The sequence below is a fragment of the Rhinolophus hipposideros genome, assembly GCF_964194185.1.
Source record: "Rhinolophus hipposideros genome assembly, chromosome: 12".
Taxonomy (NCBI): domain Eukaryota; kingdom Metazoa; phylum Chordata; class Mammalia; order Chiroptera; family Rhinolophidae; genus Rhinolophus; species Rhinolophus hipposideros.
Window position 1 is genome coordinate 39,668,226 of NC_138058.1, and position 24,445 is coordinate 39,692,670.

A 24,445-nucleotide genomic window follows, 5' to 3' on the forward strand; every position below is an offset into this window, starting at 1 on the left:
GAGTGTGCCGTTCAGCTTCAAGTTGTTATCCTTTCAATCTTAGTTGTGGAGGGTGCTGTTCAGCTTCAAGTTGTTGTCCTTTCAGTCTTAGTTGTGGAGGGTGCAGCTCAGCTCCAGGTCCAGTTGCTGTTTTCTAGTTACAGGGGGCACAGCCCGCCATCCCTCGTGGGAGTTGAACTGGCAACCTTGTGGTTGAGAGGACGTGCTCCAACCAACGGAGCCATCCGGGAGCTCAGCGGCAGCTCAGCTCAAGGTGCCGTGTTCAATTTTATTGCAGGGGGCGCTGCCCACCATCCCTTGAGGGATTCGAGATGTTGAACCAACAACCTTGTGGTTGAGAGCCCACTGACCCATGTGGGAATCGAACTAGCAGCCTTCAGAGTTAGGAGCATGAAGCTCTAACCGCTTGAGCCACTGGGCCGGCCCTAATTTTTTATTTTTTAAAAAATTTTTATTGAGGAAAATTGGGAACAGTGTGTTTTTCCAGGGCCCATCAACTCCAAGTCAAGTAATTGTCCTTCAATCTAGTTGTGGAGGGCACAGTTCAACTTCAAGTCCAGGAGCCATTTTCCATCTTAGTTGCAGGGGACATCCCATGTGGGAATTGAACCAGTAGCCTTGTTGTTGAGAGCTCGCGCTCTAACCAACTGAGCCATCCAGCCGCCACAAGGGCAATCACTTTTTAAATTATATAAATGTCTGCACACCTGAAACTATTTTGTATCTATGAGTCTGTTTCTGTTTTGTTTGTTTTGTTCTTTAGATTCCACATATAAATGAGATTATATGGTATTTGTCTTTCTCAGTCTGACTTAGTATTTCACTTAGCATAATACCTTCTAGGTCCATCCATCTGTAGCAACCTCTTAGGCTTTTGAAGTTAGAGGTAGGAGCCTACTTCTCAATAAGACCTAGATAATGGGAAATTTCCCAAATCTAGTGAGTGCGTCCAGATGTTGAGTAGTCAAAAACAATTATAGATGCCCACTATTATAAATTTCCTGAATAAAGTAAATTAGTAAATTATATTTTTAGTAGGATCATGTTCTAGCAGAGTTAGTCAAATTTTTCTTTGTATTAGTAATTACGGACTTAATTAATTACGAACATAATATGTTTTTTTTTTAAAAAAAGGTCACTGTTCATTAACTGACCAGATTAGAGAAATAACCATGGTAAATACCTTCATTCATCCTTCTAATAACCTTGTTGGTCTGGTATTCCCTGTTGCCAGCCTCTCCACCTTCTACAAAATGGGTGGTCTTCTTCTTCTTTCTATCTCGTGGAGAAGAACATTTGAAGGCCGCGGGAAGTTGTTTGCTTCTCTGAAGTGTTTCCAATAGCATAGATCTCAGGAATCAGATCCTTCGTTCAGGTGATGCCAATGTGTTGTCTGTCGGGGCAATTTGCTTTTTGTTGACTTTGCCATAAGTACGCTTGTAGATCTGTTCATTTACTGACTTCCGGTTTGGGTACCCCCATGCAATATATGGTTCCACAGTCCTCAGCATGTTAATGAAAGCCTGTCGAGCTTGACAAAGATGCCATTGAAGATCTGGAGAAGGCGAAGAAGCTCCAGCACCTTTTGGACCTTGGGGCTCACACCATGGATGCCTCTGATCCTGATGACAAATGCCAATTTGGGTACCTCAGGTGCATAGAAGTTGCCAGCTTTTCTTGCCATCCTCGCCACTCGAATCTCAGCCCTGTACATCTGCCTATATTCTTTGTGATAGTGCTTAGCTAAATTTTCATAGATAAGCTTCCTTCTTGCCGTTCGAAGCATATTTTGGGCAAACTTCTATCTCAGATGCTTGATCTTCAGCTCTGCGAAATTCCTTTGCTTTTTCTTAAGGGTTTCTGGCACACCAGGAACTTTCTTCTTCGCTTCTGTACCCTCCTGGTAGGAAAAAAGAGGCATAAAATGTACTCTTTGCTCTTGAGAGACATGTCTTTTCATTCATATATTCGCTTACAGTGAGTGAATCAAGAATGAATAATGCCAGCGTGTGCCTTTCCACTGCATATTTGAGTAAAGACTATGAAATGAAATGACTGCATTTGGGGCTCTTGGTGGTCTTCAAGTGGTGTTAATGTAAAATTGAATTAATTGGATATTCATAGGCAAAAATATGAACCTTGACCTAAATGTCATAACTCATACAAAAATTAAATAAAAAAGGATCATAGCCTTAAAAGCAAAACATGAAACTTTTAGGGAGAAAAAAAATCTTTGAGTCTAGAACTAAGTAGAGTTCATAGATTTGACATCAAAAGTTTGACCCACAGAAGGAAAAATTGATAAACTGGACCTCATCAAAATTAAAATCTTTTACTTTAGAGCAAAAACCTTAATAAGAGGATAAAAAGACAAGCTACAAACCAGGAGAAAATATATGCAAACCACGTGTCTGACAAAGGAACAGTATCTGAAATATATAAAGAATTCTCAAAACTTAATAAAACAACAACATCAAAAACAAAACAAAACACAAGCAATCGAATTAGAAAGCAGGCAAAAAACATGAGCATACATTTCACCAAAGAGGATATGCAGGTAGCAAATAAGCTCCTGAAAACATGGTCAACATCATTAGCCATTAGGAAAATGCAAATTAATTCCATACTTATCAGAATGGTTAAACAGTAGTGACAATACCAAAGGTTGGCAAGATGCCGAGAAACTGGATTACTTATACATTGCTGGTATGTAAAATGGTACAGCCACTCTGGAAAACAGTTTGGAATTTATTTATTTATAAAACTAAACATGTATACTGGCATGACCCAGCAGTTGCACTCCTGGGCATTTATCCTAGAGAAATTAAAACTTATGTTCACACAAAAACCTATAGATGAATGTTCATAGCAGCTTTATTTGGAATAGCCAAAAACAACGCCAATGTCCTGCGACAGGTGAATGGTTAAACTATGGTATATCCGTACTATAGAATGTTATTCAGCAATAAAGGGGAATAAATTATTGGTGCATGCAACAACTTGGATGAATCTCTAGGGAATTATGGTGAGAGAAAAGAGCCAATCTCAAAAAGTTACATACTATATGATTTTATTCACATAACAGTCTTGAAATGAAAAAACATGTAGAAATAGAGGACAGATTAGTGATTTCCAGCGGTTAGAGACGTGGGAGGCATCAGGGAAGTGATGTGACTGTAAAGAGCAATGGGAGGGGTCCCTGTGGTGATGGAAATGTCCTTGACTATATAATATAAATATTCGAATTATAATATTGGACTACAGAGGATACCAATTATGGGAAACTGGGTAAAGAGTACAACGTATTTCTGTATTATTTCTACACCAACATGTGAATCTGCAATTACCTCAAAATTAAAAAAAAAATAACTTAAAAATCTAAACAAAGCAACAACTGAAAAACTGATTATTTAGGTTCTGAGTCCAGAAAGGCAGCCCACTTTCTACAGATGGGGATGAGGGTTTCCCCATAGCAAATGTTTTGTGTCCACCACTGACTGTCCAGAAGTCCAAAATGAAGTGGCTGTAAACAGGAAGAGGAAGGATGTACCGTACCTTGTTCTCTAGGCTAAATGGCAATTAACAGCCTTTACTTTCTAAAGAAGCCTGGAGCTGCTGCCTTTTGTTTTAACTTTGTATATAATACACATATACTAAAGGGCACATATCATAAGTATACAGCTCAATGAATTTTAACCTTCTAAACACACCCATGTAACCAGCTCCCAGATGAAAAAAACAGAACATAACCAGCATCCCAGAAGCCCCTTTCAAAGCACCTTCCATTTTGCACCTTATCCTCAAGGTAACCAGTATTTGGACTTCTAACACCACAGATTAGTTTGGCTTGTTATAGCTTATATAAACAGAATCATCCTGAACATGCTCTTTTGTGTCTACTTTTTCTCCAACATTATGTTTTTGAGATCCACCCATATTGTTGCATGTATTTGTGTGTTTTTCATTCTCATTGTTATGTAGTATCTCATTGTGCAATATGTCACAAGTTATATATTTTACTATTGATAGGTATTTTGGTAGTTCCTCTGTTTGGGACTCCTGGATAGTGCTGCTATAAATATTTAAGCAAATTTCTTTTGGTGAATATATATATCTAGTTTTGTTCTATCCTATAGATAGTGGCCATTCTACCAGACTGGATTCTGAAGTGAAGACAGTGCGGAGCAGGGCCCTGCCTTGACCTCAGAGGGAATGTAGTCAATCTTAAGCCACTGAGATTTTGGGATTGTTTATTAATGCAGCACAACCTGGCCCAAGTGACTGATACAGCTACCATCCTTGTCTTGTTTCTGATTTTAATGGGTTGGCTTCTAAAGTTTCACTGTTAAGTATAGAGATTGATCAAAATTTTATCAGGGTTTAAAGAAGTTCCTTTTTTGTTTTCTAATTTCATAAAAATTGTTATCACGAACAAGTGAATTGCATTGAATGCTTTTTCTGCATTTATTCTGCAACATTTGTCAAGATGTTGGTTTTTCTGCATTAATGTGTTGAATTTCATTGGTAGATTTTTTAATACTGGATTCAATTTACTAGTTTTTTTCTATTTGTTTTGGTAAGAGTTTTGCCATATGTTCAAATGGGATTAGCCTATAATTTCTTCTCTCAGTTTTGGGGTCAAGTTTAAATAAGCTCTAGTTCCTAACTGCCAACTACCAAGGCATTTTTTCAGCCTTCATCATTTACCTCTAAAGCATTTCACTGTTCACTACTGGTTGCCCCTTCAATGTATTGGTTATTTTTGTGATAACAATGAAGACGTCCAGAGATATCTTTCTAAACTACAAGGCTCTTCATGCCATGCTCCTGCCTCAGTGTTTACAGGTAAAGCCCAAACACCTCAGGAAGGCATATATGACTATCTGTAAACTGGTCTCAGCTTAACTTCTTGTCTCTTCTCTTGCCAATAGCCACACTTTCTGTGCTCTTACCACACTCCACTCATTGCTCCCTGGCCTACCTGGGCCGCTGAAAACTCCAGGGCTTTCTGCATAATGAGGCCTCTGCCTGGGCTATACATAACCACTTGACTTCAAGACCCTAATGTCACCCTCTCAGCTTCTCCCAAGTATTTGGTTACTGCCCACAGCACTGTATTTGTAAACCTGAAATAGCTTATAGGATAAAATTTGAAATTCTTAACCCTACCTACAAGACACTACATGATCTAACTCTGCTTACCTTCTAAGCCTTATCTGCAACTCTTACCTTCCCTTCCTGAGCACATTGGTCTTTTCTGAGTTTCTCAGACAAGCCAAGTTCTTCCCCACCTCAAGCCTCTACTCATACCGTTTTCCTAGCTGGAGCATTCCTAATTATCCTTCTCAATACCTTATTCATCAAATGCTATTTCCTCAACAACAAAAAAATCTTTCTAGACCTCCCAGTTTAGGCCAGGTCCCCCTGTGCTACACAATCAGAGCACTCTTTATTCTGTTAAAAGATTTAATGAAATTATAATTAAATACCTGTAGAATGAGTTGTTGGTGTCTGTCTGTTCCACTAGACAGTGAGTTCCATAATATCAGGAACTACACAGAAATGGATCTTTTAGAAAAATGTTTTATGTTAAAGTTGTTCGTCCTTCTAGTATATAAATCTGTTCTCACTTTCAACCAGTTTACATTTTATTTACACACACATACAAAACCTCGTGTGAATGTTTTGTTGTATGGAAACTGTGTAAATTAAGGGGGGAAAAGCCAGGTTCCATGTATGTAGTAAAACAGTATTGGAACAGGAACAACAGAAGCCTCACAGTAAGATGATGACTCACTCGACAGAACTAGTTTAGGAGAAGCGAAAGTTTAGAGCTGAGAGCGACCATAAAAACATAAGCCCCCATCCTCCAAAAATGACAGAATTATTGGATGAGGTATTGATTTTTTTCAGGCTGTGGAAGGGAGTTTGAATTACAGTAAGCCCTCACTTAATGTCGTCAATAGGTTCTGCCCTTAAGCGAACCAATGTAAAAGAAAACCAATTTTACCATAGGCTACTTGATGTAAACAAGAATTACAAGTTTCCTGTGGCATCTCATCAACATTATAACTAATGACATTGAGGACTTGCTGTACCTTTATCTAGAGATCCTAAGAAGTAGGAAGATTTTAGTTGATATTCAGTTACAATTTTAATTTATCTGTTTACTTGTCTGTCGGTTCACTAGACAGTGAACTCCTTGAGGACAAGTACTGTGTCATTCATTTTATGATCTCAAACTTGGCATTCAGAAGGCAGTCAATACATGTTTATTGCATTAATGAATACATAATTCACTGTGGAGAATTAGGGGTTTGATATATCACTTCTCTTACGAATCTGTAAATTTTGGAAGAGATTCTGGTTAGTACAAAGAAACAAATTTCAAAAAGTAGCATTTCAAGCATCAGATAAAGTGTGAATGTCTTGCTAGCTATTCAAATTATTCATGCAGGGGGCCTGCTGGCTGGCTCGGGTGGTTGGAGCACGGCGCTCCTAACACTGAGGTTGCAGGTTTGAGTCTCACATGGGCCAGTGAGCTGCACTCTCTATAACTAAGATTGTGCATAACAGCTCTCCCTGGAGCTGTGCTGTGGTGAGCAGCCGGCAGCCATCGACAGTGGATGACCGGCGACTGACTGCCTCAGCCAGGGGGGAGCACAAGGCTCATAACACCAGCATGGGCCAGGGAGCTGTGTCCTACACAACTAGACTGAGAAACAATGGCTTGAACCAGAGTGAGGGTGGGAGGGGGGAGGAGGAAGAAGGGAGAAAAAAAAAAAGAAATGTATGATGATAAAAAAAAATTTAAAAAAATTATTCATGCAGACAATTCTATTCTCTGTCTTTGAGAAAGGCCTATTCTTTTTATACATATAAAAACTGGGGGTAGGTGGAAAGAATGTACATCCTCTTTGTGCATTGGTTATTATCTCTCCAGTGACTCTATTGTTAACTTCTCCAACTAACATTAAAAACTACAATGCATCTCTTTACTACATTTGATTATGAGGGAAGCTGTGACCTCCTACATTATTCACAGCTTGTCAAAAAAGAAATACGAAAAGTTTCAGTGGTGCTGAAAATGACTTTTTCCCCTTAAAACAGCAAATAGGTGTTTTTAAAGTAATAAAATAATATTTTTTAAGTCATCAAATAAATATAGCTTGGTGGCTAGGCATCACCAATGGCCACCTATGTGATATAAGGGTGCTTAAAAAAAAAACAAAAAAACTCTTAACAGACTACAATTACTCCCTTTTGATCCCAATGATGTCTAATATTTTAGAGTTAGAAGTTAATTACTTAAGGGTCTTCCAGGTCAGTGGCATGGCAGCCTGAGCAAATGTTGACACCCTCGCATACAGGAATGCTGCATAAACATAACAGCAACCTATAACCATAGATGACCTCACACACAGAAAAGGAAAATCTCCAAATGCCAGAAACAAGGAGAAAGGAAAGCCAGAGTGATAAGTGTGTGAGTTAACCCTGCATCAACATTGGGGCAGAGCTATTGGATCTGGAAACAGCAAGCAAGTTAGGTTTTAATACCTACTCAGGTACAGAAGTTGAAGCCTTCGACCTAAGGGAGTTGGAAGTGAAATACTGCATAAAAACAGAACTCTCCAAAGGTTGAATTTCCATGCCTGTAATATGCATAGGATAAAAATCCAAATTTACACTAGATGAAAAATGAACATAACTATTGATTGGTACTGGGCCTGTGATACTTCTGCAGATCTGCAAGCAAACAAAAAAAGTTGCTCTGGGTCCCATGGGATTCCCACAGAGAAACAGCTATCTGAAGATGCCCTCATAATATCAAGAATTATTAAACACAAATAAATGATCCAAGATGAACAAAAGTCAGCAAACACATAGCACCCCTAAGAATTGGAGATAATAAAAAGCATATCAAAATACAATTATCTGAAGTAAATAAGTATTTCTAAAATGATTAAAGAAGCCATTGGAACCATAAAGAACAAAACTCAATAATAAATAGTATGGGCATATTTATCAAAGTACTAAATAGCACCTAAAATTAAAAAATATAACCCTTGGAATTAGAAGATCAATGGTTAAGTTAAACAGCAGATCATATACAGATGAATAAAGAATTCTCAGAACTAGAAATGATAGATCTTGTAAAGTTATTCAGAATGAGGTAGAGAGATAAAGACTTAGAAAATATAACAAATATGGAGATTAGACAGAGAAGGTATAACATATGTCTAATGGGAATTCTACCAGGAGAGAACAAAATAATCATGAAAAGATAATAGATGAAAATTTTGCATAACTGATGAATGATATGAGTCTTTTGATTCGAGAAATACGTATTCCCTGCAAGATTAATACAAAGAAGCACATATCTAGTTACACTGCAGTAAAATAGCAAAAATGCCTAACAGAGAAAAAAAACAGTAAAATAATAAAAGAAAAATTCATTCCTTTAGCTGTGATTTCCTGCTTGTTAAAAATTGAACATATACTTTAGTTCAAATGAAGTGGATACTATAAATAGATAAAAAGGATTTTGGAATGAAATATTAAAAACTTAAAAATCGTATAGGAACTAGAAAAAAAAAATCATTTCTCAGATCCAATATTCTGGTGTCTTTAATAACTGTAACAGCAAGAGTCTGGATACTTGATTACATTAGGATGACTAATTTTTAAAGATTATGCTTTAAAATATTTTTAAAGATTATGCTCTGGCAACAGAGATTCATACACTTGTCAATACAGCCCCAGTCCCAAATGAATCACATATAGAAAAACTAAGGCAGGAGAAGGCAGGAAACTCATTTTTGTTCACTGCTAATAAGTGGATTACCAAGTAGTGGGCCAATAAGTATATCAAGACATAAATATTTGATTGATAATTATCCCTGCCAATTCTTCCAGCTTGAGAAGAAATCTCTCTCTTTAGAATATTTTCCATGAAGGGCTATTGTACTTTCAGGGTCTTCCAAGAAGGATGATTACAGTTCGCTTCCTCCAAGAGTCTAGTAAGAAGCCAATGTTTCCCTCAGGGTCTGACTAAAAGGATAATGTGCTTTAATATCCTTTGGCAGAGTAGCCTGAGTTCTAAGAGATTAAAAAAAAAAATGCTTGGGAATTTTCTGAGGAGAAAACTGACCCAGACTTTGGGTTAACTGTCTTCAGGGATGAATAGACTGCGTATCCCAGAACAACTTAAGGTCTACCAACTTTCTCACCTGATGGGGTTTTAATAGTGTTTTCTACTAAACTTCACATAAAATAACAGAAAGACTTTATCTCTTTTGCTCCAACAATTCTTTTGACTTTTCCAGTTCAGAAATCCACTCCCAGGAAACTTGACATCACCTGGAACTGCTTCTTTGAAGTTGTAAATCCAACAGTTCTTTCTTTCAGTTCTTGCAGATCCCTTGCCCAAGCTAATCCTTTCATATTGTGCTGCACCACTTCAGGATCCGAGTCCCTTTATCTCTCTATTCTCTGCTTATAGGTCCTCTTCTGTCTTCACTTTGACTTTAAGGGGAGCAGAGTTTGCCACACCAAAATATGCCTTGTTGGGATGTTGATTATTTTAAGCTGGTTATTGTTTAAGAAACAAAAGATTCCAGGAGAACCTTTAACCTTCCCCCTAACTGCCTAAAAAATTTTAGATAGAGGGAGAACCTGCCCCAGTAAGGGAGCTATTATTACAGATAACTACAGTTTACTATGAATTAAGTGTGATAAACAGGAAGGAAACTACCAAAGCCTTTGATCAAAGTCTTCTTTGTGGTTTATTGTTAAAATGGGCCAACAAACATCTGTTTACCAAACATCTACTTTCCCATCTCCATGTGAATTGCCTTTTTGCCTTTGAAGCCCCCAACTACAATCCCTGCCCCCCACAAACGTACCCCTTCTCCTTAGTCCAAAATGGCATATAAACCTCAACTGACAGATTTGTCCTTGGGTCTCATGTTGTTATGGAACTCTGTATGTACATACTTAATAAATTTAGTTCTTTTCTCCTGTTAATCTGTCTCTTCAACTTGATTATTAGACCAGCCAGAAGAACTTAGAAGAGTAGGAAGAAAATTATTTTCTTCCCCTACAATTTCAACCAACTTAGGCACTCTTTCAAACATTCTCAACTCAATGATCAATATTTAGAGAAGAAAATTCAATGAGATAATATAAGTAAAGCACCAGCTGAGAGAAGCGCTCAGCAAATGGTAGCTAACACCACTACCATCACCACCACCATCATACAGAACCTTCCCTTGCTCCTTTGTCATTCTATCATACCAGCTTGTATGTATACATTCCTGGGCTGCTAAACATTATTGGAGGAAAAAAAAGCACTAAATTGTGCAGAGAGACGATAGTGAATTCATGCTTCCAGCATTAAGTGCCAAGCAATTCTACTATTTCTCTAATCAGTTTTCTGAATTTTGAGACTACTCTAAACCTTTTCCAATCTCCTCAAATCATCTACACATCCCTTCCTCCCATCATTCTCATTCTCTTGCTTCACAGAAAAACAAAAACAGTAATCATCAAAAAGAACTTCTCCAACGTCTGGCCAACAAATCTACAAAACCTTTCTGCATTTGCATCTATCCCCCTACTTTTTCCCTCTGACAATGGGAGCAATCTTGTTTACTTCTAAGGACCAATGACTCCACCTTCTCTTCCACTCTCTGTCATCCTTACCCACACACTCATATCTTCAACCTCTCTCTCCATTGGCTCCTTCTCATTAATATTTAAACAAATTTAAGTATATCCCATCTTCAAAAGTTCCTTTTTATTCCAGCTACCTCCTTATCTCTCTCCTGTTCTTCCCACACAAAATTTTATGAAAAGGTAGTTCACATTTGCTGCCTCGATTTATTTCCTCTTTGTCCTTTGTCATTGTAATCTGGTTTCCACTCCCATACTCCACTGAAACTGTTCTTACTGCTTTATCAGTCACTGCAAGGATCCCTTCTCAGGTCTCAGTTGACCTGTCAGCCACCTTCCGGATAGTTGATCACTTCCTCCATCTTAAACAGTTTTTAGGAATGCCCACTTTCCTAGAATGTCTCCGACCTCCCTGACTGCTTCTTGTGAGTATTCTTTGGTCTCCTCTTTCTCTGTCCAGCTTCAAATATGGGGTTCCTCAGTTTGATCAAGGGCCCTATTTTTTCATATCGCTAAATTAATTAAACAGGAGACCCTTAGGCTGAGGTGGTAGCTATTGCCTTGGCAGCCTACTTCAGCAAACCAAGATGTAAGTGTAAATGCCTCAAGGTTATGAAACCTACCTGCTAAGGACAACCAATCACAAGTAGCCAAGGAGGCTTGAAGCTACAGCCAATCAGTTTCCTTTCTTTGCTTCCACACCTTCTCTCTAGTAAAAGTCTTTCTTCTGGCTCCAGTCAGTGGAGCACTCTTAACCACTCCAGGTTTGGTGCTGCCCAACTGGAATAGATTTTTGCTCCAATAAGCTCTTCAAAATTTTAATATGCCTTAGTTTATTCGTTAACAATACTCTGTACCTCATTCCCTTCGATACATATAGAGGTTAATCCATATCCCCATTTAGATCACCCCCCTCATTCATACATCAAAATATTAATACTTACCTATCCCTTAGGCATTCTGCCTTTAAACCTGTTTCTGCCCTGTTCTCAAGTCAGAAAACGTTCCACTATTTACCCAGCTTCCCAAACCAGAAATCTGACATCATCCTGTCTCTTCCCTCTCTTTCACTTTTAGTATTAAGCCCAGGCCATTCTCCTAGCTTAAATAGCTCTCAGTCATTTCAACTGACATGTAGACCATTGTTACATCACATTTCCTCAAGGGGTCCTCTATTGTCCAGCATTGTCTGTTCTAATCCATTTTTAGAAATGGATTAGAACCACAAAGCCAGAGTGGTTCTTCAAAAATGTAAATTATATCATGCCACTCTTACGCTTAAAATCTTTCGGAGTTTCTTGTTGCTTTTAAGATAAAACTGAAAACCTCCTCAGACTTCCTTCTGTCTCAATTCTCCACTCCCCTCTCTTGCAAACCATCTTCGGCCATCCTTAACTTTTTGAACTCCAAGGGTGCATGCTTGCAGCCTCCGTGCTGTTCCCTCAGGTGAAATATACTTTCTCTTCTCCTCTTTTTCTAATCAACTCAGCACTTCAGCCTTTAAACGCAGTTTATGTATCACTTCTAGGAAACCACTTGACACCCCTCGGGTTTGAACTCTTTAGCTATTCCCAAGGCATCCTGTACTTATGTAGCAATTAAGAGTGTTGTTTTGTAATTGCCTATTCCCTAGTCTACAGCTCTGACCGTAAATGCCCGGAGGGCAGAAACTTGGTGCAAAGTCTTTAACTTTCCATCTCAAGTGCCAAGAAGGAGTCTGACACACAAAATAGTGGTGCAATTAATATCTGTTGAAAGAATAACTATTTCCTTCTTTGGAATGAGGGCAGCCAGGAGAATACCAGAACGATGAGGGCTTAAAAGGGACAGAGTAAAAATTAAAAAAAAAATAAAATAAAAATCTATAAATAACAAGAGCGATGGCTACAGGGTACCTAGGTTTTTCCGTACACGCGGTGTGGGGAACTAGGCCGACTGCCCTGCCGGAGGCAACGGCGACCAAGGGCTCTCGAGGGGCAGACGCCAGGAGCGCCCAGCACCAGCCAGGGAAGGACAATAGCTTGGAATTCGGCCTCGTGTTTCCGGTGGGGCAGCCTCGCGTTCGGCCGGTCGGGCCCGACGGTGGGGGCTCCGAGCCCGGCCGCGGCGACCAAGGCGAGGCCCCCGGCTCCCGCCCGCGCGGCCACCCCCTCCTCCGACGCCGTCGCCCCGCCCCGCCCCGCCCCGCCCCGGAAGTGACTTGAGGCCCGTCCGGAACCTCCGGGCCCGGCGGCTGCAGCGTCATCAGGCGAGCCGGTGCGGGGCAGGCGGAGCGGTCGCTGCCGCCGCCAACGAATTGGGGATCGCGCGGGGCTAGGAGCGAGCCGGCCAGGGGAGGGGGCCCAGCTGTCGGGCCGAGGGCGACGGGCCGCCGGCGGCCGCAGGGCGACGACGACGCAGAGGAGGCGGAGCCCGGAGAGGGGTGGGGGCCGGGGAGGGTTCGGGTGGGAGGGGGTGGCGGGGTGTCCCTGGGCTCATGGAGCCGGCCGAGCGGGCGGGCGGCTGGGATCCCCCGGAGCCAGGCGGGTGTCCCGGGCCGGGCCCTCGGGCCTTCGTCCCGCAGAAGGAGATTGTCTACAACAAGCTGCTGCCCTACGCCGAGCGGCTGGACGCCGAGTCCGACCTGCAGCTGGCCCAGATCAAAAGCAACCTGGGCCGGGCCGTGCAGCTCCAGGAGCTGTGGCCCGGGGGCCTCTTCTGGACCAGGAAGCTCTCCACGTAAGTGTGAGCGGGCCTGCAGGGTGGGTCTGGGGCACAGGCTCCGGGAGGCGGCGTTCGGGGGCGGGGGCGGCTCTTTGTCCGCGCCTGATGGCTGGACCCTCAGCTCTGGCCGTGTGGAGCCGGTGCAGTAGTCCCAGGGTCGCCCCAGAAGCTGCGGAGGCACGCGAGCCTCCTCCCGGCCACTCGCCTACGGGACCTCCTCGAGGCTCCCAGTCCTCTGCGTCCGCCGGGGCTGCTGCCCCCCGGGGCTCTGGGTTGTTGTCTTCCGACCCGCGGGGCCCCGACGGAGAGAGAGGTGCCGTGCGTCCGTCCCCCACGGCGCCTTCTTGGGTGTTTGCCCCGGTGGGAAGGGGAGCAGAAGGGATTCGATTTCCGCGGAGCAACTCTTGATTTCTCCTAGTTCCCCCAGTTCTTTCTTCCCCATACGATCCCCGACTCCAAATAGCCCTCAATTCGCGTCTAGTAACTTTTTCTGAATGGGAGGGAGGCCGTCGGGAGCTTGCAGGTTCTACGTTTTGGGGCCTGCTCGGTCTTCGTGGATTTGATTGAAAAGATTGCTTTGAAATCAGCCCTCAGCGCACACTTACGCTGCATATACTAGACAGTAGCGTTGAGAAGGTTGAGTCTTAGAACCGGGAAAGTGTATATTACTTCTGTTTGGAGATGTACAATACTACGGGAAAGAGAGGAGTACTGTCAGGTGGTCCTGGGCGTTATTAGTATTGGGTGTGTTACACTTTTTTGAGTTGCTGAGATAACTGTCGATTACCTAAGTCAGTTTCAGGAGTTCTGTTCTTTTATTACTTTTTTTTCTTTTCTTTTAGCTGCGAACTATAATTGGAGAAATGAGTAAACTACAGTTGTGGGGGGAAGGTTAGAGATTTTATTTGCTAGATGGACATGTTCCCTGTATCAGAAAAACTTTTGCAAAAAAATTTTGCCTGTCTTGTTTGGTTCATTACATAAAATGTGGTAACATTGTATGTTCATGCATAGGGGTATGGATGGATGACTACTTAAGACCTGTCACCCATCCAGTGTTTACCCAAATCTGCTGAGTGAACTGGGTGATGACTCAGGGTTTTGTAATGCAATAGTCTTCTCTACATTTCCTCACAGGATGATTCTTATATGTCTATTATTAGGGAGCCTCTGACTAATTTCTCATCTTCACTTGGCGGTGGCAGTGGGCACAATCATCCCTTTAATTGAAAAGCAAAACTAAAACAGTTTATTTACCCTTTTCAAAGAGTGACCATAAAATGTCAAGGTTAACATCTCTCCTCTTGGTTAGAGAGTGAAGTTTGTGGTGTTCAGATCCGCAGGAGACTTGGGAAAAAAGAAATGCAACAGGGAGAAGAACCGCTGTTAGTCAAAACAGAGAATGTTTTATAGATGATTAAAATTCACATGATTTTTCAAATGCACCTTCCTGGGTGTTTCTATTCCTCAGGCATAGTAAAAATAAAGTTACTTTGCCCGTTCCAGCACTTCCCCATTTTAATCACTTGTATTGGATTTGCCAGAGAATAACCATTTGGGGGGACACAAACAGCCCCTTTTAGATGTGTAATATATAAATATACCAATTGTGAATGCATGTCTGATTTGGATTAATGAGTCTAGAATCTACACAGGCATAGTTAAGGATTGTTTTCTAACATTTATTATTACTAAGGTTGGCAAATTATCACTTAGGGTTTTATTTTTGGCTTATTAAGTGAAAACCTAAATAGGGCAAAAAATACGATAGATACAACCCTTGGTGTTTAGGGCAAGATTGCAGTTATATGGCTGAATACTGTGAACTTAAAGCCATTTTATTTCTAAATAACCAGCAAGAAGTGCTGTCAGATAGAATTTTATTTTGGAACAGTGGTTAAGTGCTTCAAACTGATTTTTGGGACTGCCCTATGAGACAATTTGAACCTGGTGGGACATGTTGTGATCTTGGGTGTTATTTTTCCTCCTAAGTCATGTTAAGGTGACCTGTTTATAGTTGTGCTTGTTTATTAAGTCTTGTATGCGTTGCACAAGTGTACATCTAAATGATGCCAGAACATGTGATGATAGCTGTGAATTACTTGAGTAGTGATTATATTTTAGTACTTTGTAGAAGAATGGAAAGTAGTGATGAAAATAAAATCTAATTTCTCCCACTAGTTCTGTGACTGTGGAAAGTTACTTTAATCATGTGTTTCGGTATTCTTGGGAGAGAAATGAGGAGGTTGGACTAAATAATTCCTGAGAAACAGTCCTGCTATGGTATTTTATGATTTTATTTTTTATCCTGTAGAGCCTCAAATAAGCCAGTGTGTATTTTTCTACGAGGACTGTGAGCAGTTTGTAAAGTAACAAGTACATTCCTAAAGAAGACCAGAGTGTAAATGCTGTTCAGAGGCATTGGGACTGGATCCCTGACCAGAAGTGTACACCCCTAATCTGAGCGTCGCAGATCTGGGTGGAGGTAGAGTCTCCTTTCGAAGACACTCAGCGTCCCTCTTTTTAATGTTTTACATCAGTTTTGTAGATGTCATAATTCTGTTTCAATCCACTTTGAGACTTGTGGGTCTGTTTCGCATCTCTGTGAAGACAGGTTATTTCTGTGTGTTTTAAAAATTGGCCCTGTGAAATAACACAAATTCTCTGGTACAGTTCAAAGTATTAGAACTTCCTCTTTAAGAGAGATTGTGTAACATAACTCATCACAGGGCCATTTTCTAAGAAGCAAGGAAACAAATTAGAGAAGATAGACACAAACTACTAGTGGTCTTTAGAAAACAGCAGTAAAGATAGCTTGTGGACAGTAAGTGAAAGGTGTTGGCAACTGGTATGGCCCAGGTAGAGAATAAAGGGAGTTGAAGAAAGGTAGTCTTGAAAATTGCTTTTTCTGCCTTGCCTTTCTTCTGTACCTTTCATGAGAGGCAGTGAGGTCTAGTCCTAAGACCTTAGTTTATCTGTGCCTGGCTTTGCCACCAACATTATTGTCTTGGTTTTCCTTAAACTCTCTTAGCTTTAGGAAAATGGGAGTGTAAATTATTAGTGTTTTTTCAAACTAAAAACTTAGCAGTGGACCGTTTCATGAAAGCAAAATCTTAAACACAAAATTGGATTCCTTAAGTAGACTAAAACTGCACTGATTATTTTTTCTTTGTAACACTTCATTGATAATAGAACCCCCTGAAGCCTGTTCAGGGCTCCAACACATATTGTTTGAAAAACTTCACTGGACTAGCCCTAAGGGTCTTTCTAGCTAGCTCTGTGTTCCTTGAAATTGGTCGGAGGAAGGAAGGGGAAAAGGAGGGGCAGCAAGTGAATGGGCCTACTATTTCCTACAGGCTTACTCCATTCATGATCTTTTCTTTTGTCTTTCTTTTTTTTAAACAGAAATTTGATTTTAGTGAAGTATGTGGACTTGGTGTATTATGAAGCAAATTTAGGTCCCTTGTTTCTTAGAATGTTATAGTTTGTGCTGTTTTGTAATGAAATGACTATTATACTGAGGAATCATTTCATTTGCAACTGAAAGTAGCTCTCTTGTTTAATATTAAGAGCAGTATGTAGCTTTCCTGGATAGAAGTTGGATTATCCCCATTGAAACTACATATTGTATTTAATTTGATTATATAACCACTGGAAACTTGGATTTAGTTAAGATATGAGTTATCAAATACACTCACCTCCTCTTGGGAAAAGTAATAATGTGAACACAGGAGCACCCAGATTCATGTCATCTCCGTTTGGGGGAAGAAAGAAAATGCTAACCACTGAACCTCAGCTGCCCAGTGACATGATGTACTTAATATATTGTGTATCTAATGTTTTGAGTGTTGAAATTGTGAAGTACACAATAAATGCAAATACTTTTTATTTGTTAAAGAATCTTGAAATCTTGACAAATTACCACATTCATCAGGCAAAACCAGTTAGAGAAAGTAGTAGAAAAGATGTATCTTTGTTATTTTGTAACCACACACAAATAGGAACCAAAGTTTCTTTGTGATGAGAAAGTTGACTTTGCATAGAAAAACAAAATAAATGTATTAAGTGATTTTGGGGACATAATTTTTTCTGACAAAGTTGTATTGTGCTATTTAGCACAATAAGCTGTCCTTCACCTTCAGTTTTTTTAAATTAACAAGCTTTATTTTTTAGATCAGTTTTAGGTTCAGAGCAAAATTGGACAAAAAGAACAGTTCCTATATAATCCCTATCACCACACATGCACATACTTGATTTTTCATAGCAATATCACACACACGCACACGCACAAACACATACTTGAGGCCCTTCCCATTTTCCAGGGACCTCTCTTAATCATTCTTTTAAAATACTTGGTCAGTTTTCTCTTCACTAGTTAACTGGATGTTATTCGTTATATGTTTGGCTTTAAACATTTTTCTGTTATGGAAAATATCAAACATATACAAAGGAGACAATAATATAGTGAACTCCATGTACGCATCACCCATCTTCAACATTTATCTACTTGATGGTCTATCCTGTTCCTTTCACTACCACCTCACCATTATTTTTGAAGCATTATTTTATTCATAAGTGCTTCCAGTATGAAGCTCTAAAGGAAAAGGAATTAAACTCAAAAAGTCAATGTCATTATCAGACTTTAAAAAATGAGCAATAATCCGTTATCACATTGATCAACCCCATGAGGTGTTAACTTCTTTGCAAAATTTGTAATTTTACTTAAAAGTTTCCATTTCATTTGCATTGCTTTGTCAAAGGTTTACTACAAATAGACCTCATGGACATGGGTGGAAAAAAAAGCTCATTAAGGAACATTTTTATATTATGGCATCCATCTTTCTTACCCGCCTTGCCCCTCGGCCCCTCCCCCCCACACACTTAACTTGGGAGATACAGAGTCAACCCTGGTGTGACAAGAGCTCCCTTGAATTGTGTCATTTAAAAAACAAGGATGGCCGGATGGCTCAGTTGGGCAGAGCACGAGCTCTGAATAACGGTTGCCGGTTTTATTCCCACATGGGCCAGTGAGCTGCGCCCTCCACAACTAGATTGAAGGACCACGACTTGAAGCTGATGAGCCCTGGAGAAACACACTGTTCCCCAATATTCCCCAATAAAATGAAAAACACCAACAACAAAACAAAGACACTGGTATTCATAGGTTAAGACAAAGCTGGATGCAAAGTGGTAAAGGCAGGAGTCCTTGAATAAAATATTTTTTGAGTACCTTGTATGGCCAGGCACCTTTCGGCACTTGAATATATCAGTGGAAGATTTCTGCCCTCTGGAGAAGTTCTAGTGTACTCTTTCTAATAGTGCGCATTTCCGTTCATTTAGGATAAATGAGGTAAGGTGTGTAAATCCATCAAGAAATTTGGGAAAAGAAAAGACTTCTAAGTGCATTACCTAAAATTAAAAAAAAAACCTCACTCTGACCAGTGCGTTTTAACACACTATTGAGGCACTGAGAAAGGCAGTGAGAAAAAAAAATTAGTAAAACAGTATCATTAGTAGTTCTTCTGAGATCTGAATGTCATTTAAAAACAATTTTCCCAAGTAATCTTGCAGTGTTGTAAAATAAAATTGTCTTTTCTTAATTGAAGCGAAATGGAAGCAAAGTCTTGTTTTTTTAAGGGATGCTCGTTTATTGGTAAATACGCACACTTCCAAACCTGCCTTATTGTGGAACTTGGGAGTTAACTTTTTTTGTCAAGTGAGACTCATTTCTAGTGAACCCCCACTTCCACCTTTAATACAAAATCCAAATCTGTTTGCCTCTAACTTTGGTAGAAAATTAGATCAGAATCTCATTCATACTGTAAACATGGCAATAAAAGCAACAGCAAGCAAACAAAAAGAAACCCCACATACAAAAACAAAACTAGTTCATTGAGATCACCACCGGTATGTTAAAAGTAGCACATACTATAAATACTCTCATTTGGAATCTTGAGGTTGGCTGCTGCCATATTTGGCCTATGCTCAGCATTTCTTCCCTTTTAGTGCAGTCTCTCTCGATCCCTTATTCATGCTTTTGAAGTCTTTGTGTACATATCTTCTCTCTGCTGTGATCTTTCTTGAGGTCAGTGTCTTCCATATTTATCTCTCCTTCCCTCCACTCCCAGCATTTAGTACAGTGTTGTATATATTCATAGGTACTCAGTAATGTTAGAATCAACTATTTTTTTGTTCTTTGAAAACTATCAAAGCATTATGCAATTCTAAGGAATTATTACTTTTACAGTCAAATAGAGAAAACAAATCTAGAATGAGATCAATTTTGATACTGGGTTCAAAAGAAAGTATATATTTAACCAAAGAAGTGGAGGGAAGCATTTTGGTTAAGGAAGATGTTGTGTTTCATAACCTAAAGGGGTAGGGGGGCAAGGTTCAGAAAGTTAGAGAAGAAAGCAGATTATATTGGTTGCACCGGGGAGTTTGATGAAGACTTTCATTTAAAAATAAATCTATAGGGCCCGCCTGGTGGCTCAGGTGGTTGGAGTGCTGTTCTCCCAACACCGAGGTTACGGGTTCAATTCCCACGTGGGCCAGTGAGCTGTGCCCTCTACAGCTAAGGTTGTGAACAATGGCTCTCCCTGAAGCTGGGCTGCCATGAGCAGCCAGAGGTTGGCATGAGCTGTTGTGAGTGGCTGATGGATGACTGGTGACCCACGGCCTCAGCCGGGGGAAGTGAAATGCTCATAATACCAGCATGGGCCAGAGAGCTGTGTCCTGCACAACTAGACTGAGAAATAAGGCTTGAACCAGAGTGTGGGGAGGGGGCGGCGGGAAAAGGAGGGAGAAATAAAAAAATAAAAATAGAATTAGCCCCAGGTGAGCTGTAATTACTTAAGTTCAGTATATTCCTCAAGATCTGCTTGTATATTTAGTAAGTTGAAAAAATGTTTCTCAGAATGTCTACTTTGTTTCATTTCTAGTTAGAGCCCAAGGTTAAATGGGTGTTGTAGAGGGGGTCCAGCAAGTATCTTTCAGTCATCTAAAGAAATGTAATAGATACATATGTAACTATAATATGAGATAGAATGTAAGTTTGGTGCAAGTTGCTGTTAAGGGGCAGAGAGGACCGAGATAGCATTTTTGGTTGGTAATGAAGGAAGACTATAAAGAGGAAGTCTTAAAGGATAGGTTTCTAAGGATATGAACAAATAATTCACAAGAAAATAATTATATAGTAAACAAACATCTTAAGATATGTTTTGCCTCATGATTAATTAAAGAAATATAAATTGAAACACATTGTGATAGTATTACATTTTTAATGATTTAAATAGAGTTTTGAAAGGATATATTGTGTTCCGTCAGTCTGCAAAGGGGCATTGGTTCTCCAAAGTGGTGAGATACCTGGGAAACTTACAATAAACAACTGGTACCTGGAGCCCCATTTCAGAACAATGAAATTAGAATGTCTTTCATGTACGTTAATTGATTACCCATCACATAGCCGCCTGATGACACCCAGTTTTTACAAATACACAGAAGATTAAATTGCTTGCTCAAGGGGTTAACATAGAGCAGTTCTGAATTCTCAGCAAACTTGTTGAACCATGTTTCCTGCTTGCTTGGCTACCATGTTGAAATCAATAATCTGGCCATCCAATGTTGAATATAATGTTGGGAGTTGCAAAGCAAGCTAGAATGGAAACACAAGACATTTCCCATTTTAGATAACACCTAACTTGCCTTTGTTGCGTACCAGCAGTCCCTTGGAATTAATATCCTTTATTGTTGTTTGTGATAGTGTATCCCCTTTCTTGAGTCTCAGCTTGACCTCTTTGGAAGGGAAATGGGAGAATAAGGAACATTCTCGTAGTGTGCCTTCTTGCCACAGAAGTGCACTGTTCTTTCTTTGTTCCTCCACCTAGAGATGTCTCCTGTGCCTCTTCCCACCTCTTTCCCCAAATGGCTCAGATTGTCTTGCCTTTGGGTTGCCTATTCAGAGTGATGATGACAGCTTTCTTAATTTTTCAAGATTCAGTTCAGTGATCACTTATAAATGGTGAAACTTTGGTTAAAATAAAAAGAATCACAAAACCCTAATAATGTATCATTTATCCCCTTATGTATATTTAGTTTTCCTGCTATGTGTCCCTTCACCTGTGACTGGTGAGTTCTTCTCCTTAAAGGAACTGTTTGAATCATACTCTCATCCCATTCATGTCATTTGCTCTAGAAATGCATTTTGAATAAACAGGTAGTTGAAAAGAGGAGGAAAGGTGGGTTTATGAGGCAGCCGTTCATTTTGTCTGTTTCCTCACTGTTTCTAGTAGTCAGAAGCTGTATCTGCATTTGTAATATTACGTGTAATGACAAAGGACCTTAGCCCTGGAATCAAGTCAAAGAAATTCATTCCTGATCCTCTAGTTTTTTCTGCTAATTTTGCCTTTAAAAAATTTTTAAAATTTGGTGACACCTTAGGAACAGAAAGAAAAGACAGGAACTGATATACTACAGTAAAGTGTGTATTTATTTATTCATTTTTTTGTAGGAGGACTTGAAGTTACTGTCTAAAATAAAATTTTGGAGTTGTTCAGGGATTTCAGTGGTCATGGCAGTATTCCCTGCTATAAATATTTGTCATTTAATCCTAGCTGCCAGGCATTAAGACACATTATAAAAAAAAAGTCTTCTCAACATTTATTCAAATAATTTACATTTTAGTACAATTTTGTTGTTTTAAACTGTAATTCCTTCCCATTTCTTTTAGAAAAATTTCTAATTAATCTTTCTGTTGGTATTATGAATTAATGGAACAGTTTTCCTTCAACCACCATTATTTTTTATCTGGATCCCATACAGGAAGGCTGCTGCTTTTAAAAAACATTCTGCAGATTTTCTAGTCTGTTTTTTTTTTTTTTTAAGTTGGTGGTTTTACATGTTTTAGGTATAATCACAGCATTGACACCATACAGTTCTACCTTTCTTAAAACAATTACCGAGTATCCTTGTTTCCTAGTTTACTCTTTAGTCTAGATTCAAAATAATGCTAAATAATAACAGTAAGAATAGTCATTATTGTCCTGAATCTGATTTTAAAGGAAGTGCCTCTTGGAGGGGGAATTAAGTGTGATATTGGCTACTAAGATTCATGCGCATGTTTTAAAATGATTTGATTTCTTTTTTTTTTTATACTCCTTTGGTATTTTCTAATTTATATTTTATCATAATCAGTCTACTTGGCTAGAACAATCCCACAGGTTAGAATTAAGTAAGGTTTTCTTTGGGGCCTAGTTTATGACCAAGTGTTCCACAGAAGATTGAAAAGGGCATAGTTTCTGTAAGCTCACAGTAATTTGTGTCCTTTAAAGTCAGTTTTATTAATTCTGTAATTCTGATTACCTTCAGTTGAAGTCAAATTGAAATGTTAAAGACACAGTGATTGACTTTCTTGCTCCTATTTAGCACATAAAGTTTCATTTTCTTTTTCAAGACTAATAGGTGGTATCAGGAAATGCATGATCCCTGCTTCTCTGTTTTTGTGAGGTTGGTAGCCATCCTACATCCAGTAGCGATTGCAAAACATTGGTACCTTGCATCCATATTACCTTGAGTTGTCACAAAACTTACTATTTATCCTGAGGTATAATTTCTGAGTGTCAGACTTGCTGGTTGATTGGTTCTCTTTATTTACCAGTTTTTAAGGTAATAACTTAATTCCCTGGCATTCTTCAAAGGTAGGGTCTGTGAGGTTTTCTTTTGTTTTGTATTTATATTTTTTAGTATCATTATGAACTTAATGAATTTAGACATCCATTGCAGTTAATTATCATGATTCACACTCTTGTGTTGTTTTTGGCTAGTGAGAGCCATAGAAGTTGACTCCTGTGCTTTTGTAAATAGGACTTAGGAGTCATTGATAAGGGATATTTTTATCAGGTTAATAGTAGAAATGTGGAAATATTGATTACCTGGTTTTAAACATTACAACAAAATTGATATGAAATGTTTTTACATGTTAATTTGAATTAAAAAATGCCTGTTTTCTTTAGAAAAGTTTGAATAAACAAAGGTACATAGAATAACATGAAAACCACTCAATTTCACCATCCAGAGGTAACATTTTATGGTGTTTGCATTTATCTTTTAATCTCATATTTTTATTTAGTTGCAGTCATATTGTATATGTTTTTTATCCTGCTTTTTTATAATATTCCATTTCACGTCCATTTTTCTTGTGGGAGGATAATAAATTCTCTGAAATTCTCTGAAAATACAAATTTAAACAAGTGCATTATAGTGTAAAGGCATAAGCTACACTTTAGCAAACCATTCTCTTATATTAGACTTTTAGTTTTTTTGGGGGGGGAAATTTTTGTTATTGCAAATGTGCATTGAAAACCTTTGTGGTATTTTGACTTTCATGTTCTGAATTTTTGCATAGGACCTATTGCTAGATGTGGGATTTAAGAAAAATGATCCATAAATACTTTTAAGTGTTTTCAATGAAAATACTTAAATTTATTCTGGTTTTTAAATTTTCAAGCTAAAATTCCATTTTTTGTCTTCTGCGTAAAACTACCCAAAATAAAGCATTTACTTAAGGTAAAATATCATTGCGCAGTGTCTTGTATGTTTTATATTTATAGATTGTCTTAATATTCCTCTGAAATTATGCTAATTTTACTTTATTGATGGATCTAGATGGAATAGAAACCCACTGATTGCCTTGAAGAAAAATAATATGAATGACAAAACTTGTATTGAAAAACCAAGATTTTTAGCTTCTGGCCAAGCTCTAATTCTTTGTTCATTTCAATAGTGTTGAATAATTTTGTGTTTTACTTTAAATTTCCTTGAATTATAGTAACCTATCTTCTACATGTATAATAGAAAAAAACCTTGACAGTATTGTATGTTTTCTTGAATCATTACTGTCCCTGGTATTCCTTTGTCTTTCTTGAGATTGAAAATTAAAACATTGGATTAATATACTATGAGGTTGTTAGGAGGAAACAGTTGAAAGGTAGGTTCTTTTGTATTATCGTGTACTGTTTTTTTTTTCCCTCCTTTGTGGGAGGATGGAACATACTGACCTGTCATCTATATA

The 24,445-nt window shown here is 39.0% G+C and overlaps 1 protein-coding gene and 1 pseudogene across 2 annotated transcripts in view; one reads left to right on the top strand and one right to left on the bottom strand.

The window, feature by feature from the left end:
* Positions 1-1,040: 1,040 nt before the first annotated feature.
* Positions 1,041-12,686, bottom strand: LOC308506224 (large ribosomal subunit protein uL30-like; annotated as a pseudogene). Its single transcript, XR_013995411.1, has 2 exons — positions 12,570-12,686; positions 1,041-1,900 (listed from the first exon to the last, which is right to left on the bottom strand). The product of XR_013995411.1 is annotated as a large ribosomal subunit protein uL30-like (transcript).
* A 441-nt stretch (positions 12,687-13,127) lies between these two features.
* Positions 13,128-24,445, top strand: part of PSME4 (proteasome activator subunit 4) — an 86,858-nt gene continuing 75,540 nt past the window's right edge. Inside the window, exon 1 of the mRNA XM_081068040.1 lies at positions 13,128-13,392. Coding sequence (XP_080924166.1) covers positions 13,151-13,392 — 242 coding nt within the window. The 5' untranslated portion in view covers positions 13,128-13,150. The remainder of the gene's footprint in view (positions 13,393-24,445) is intronic.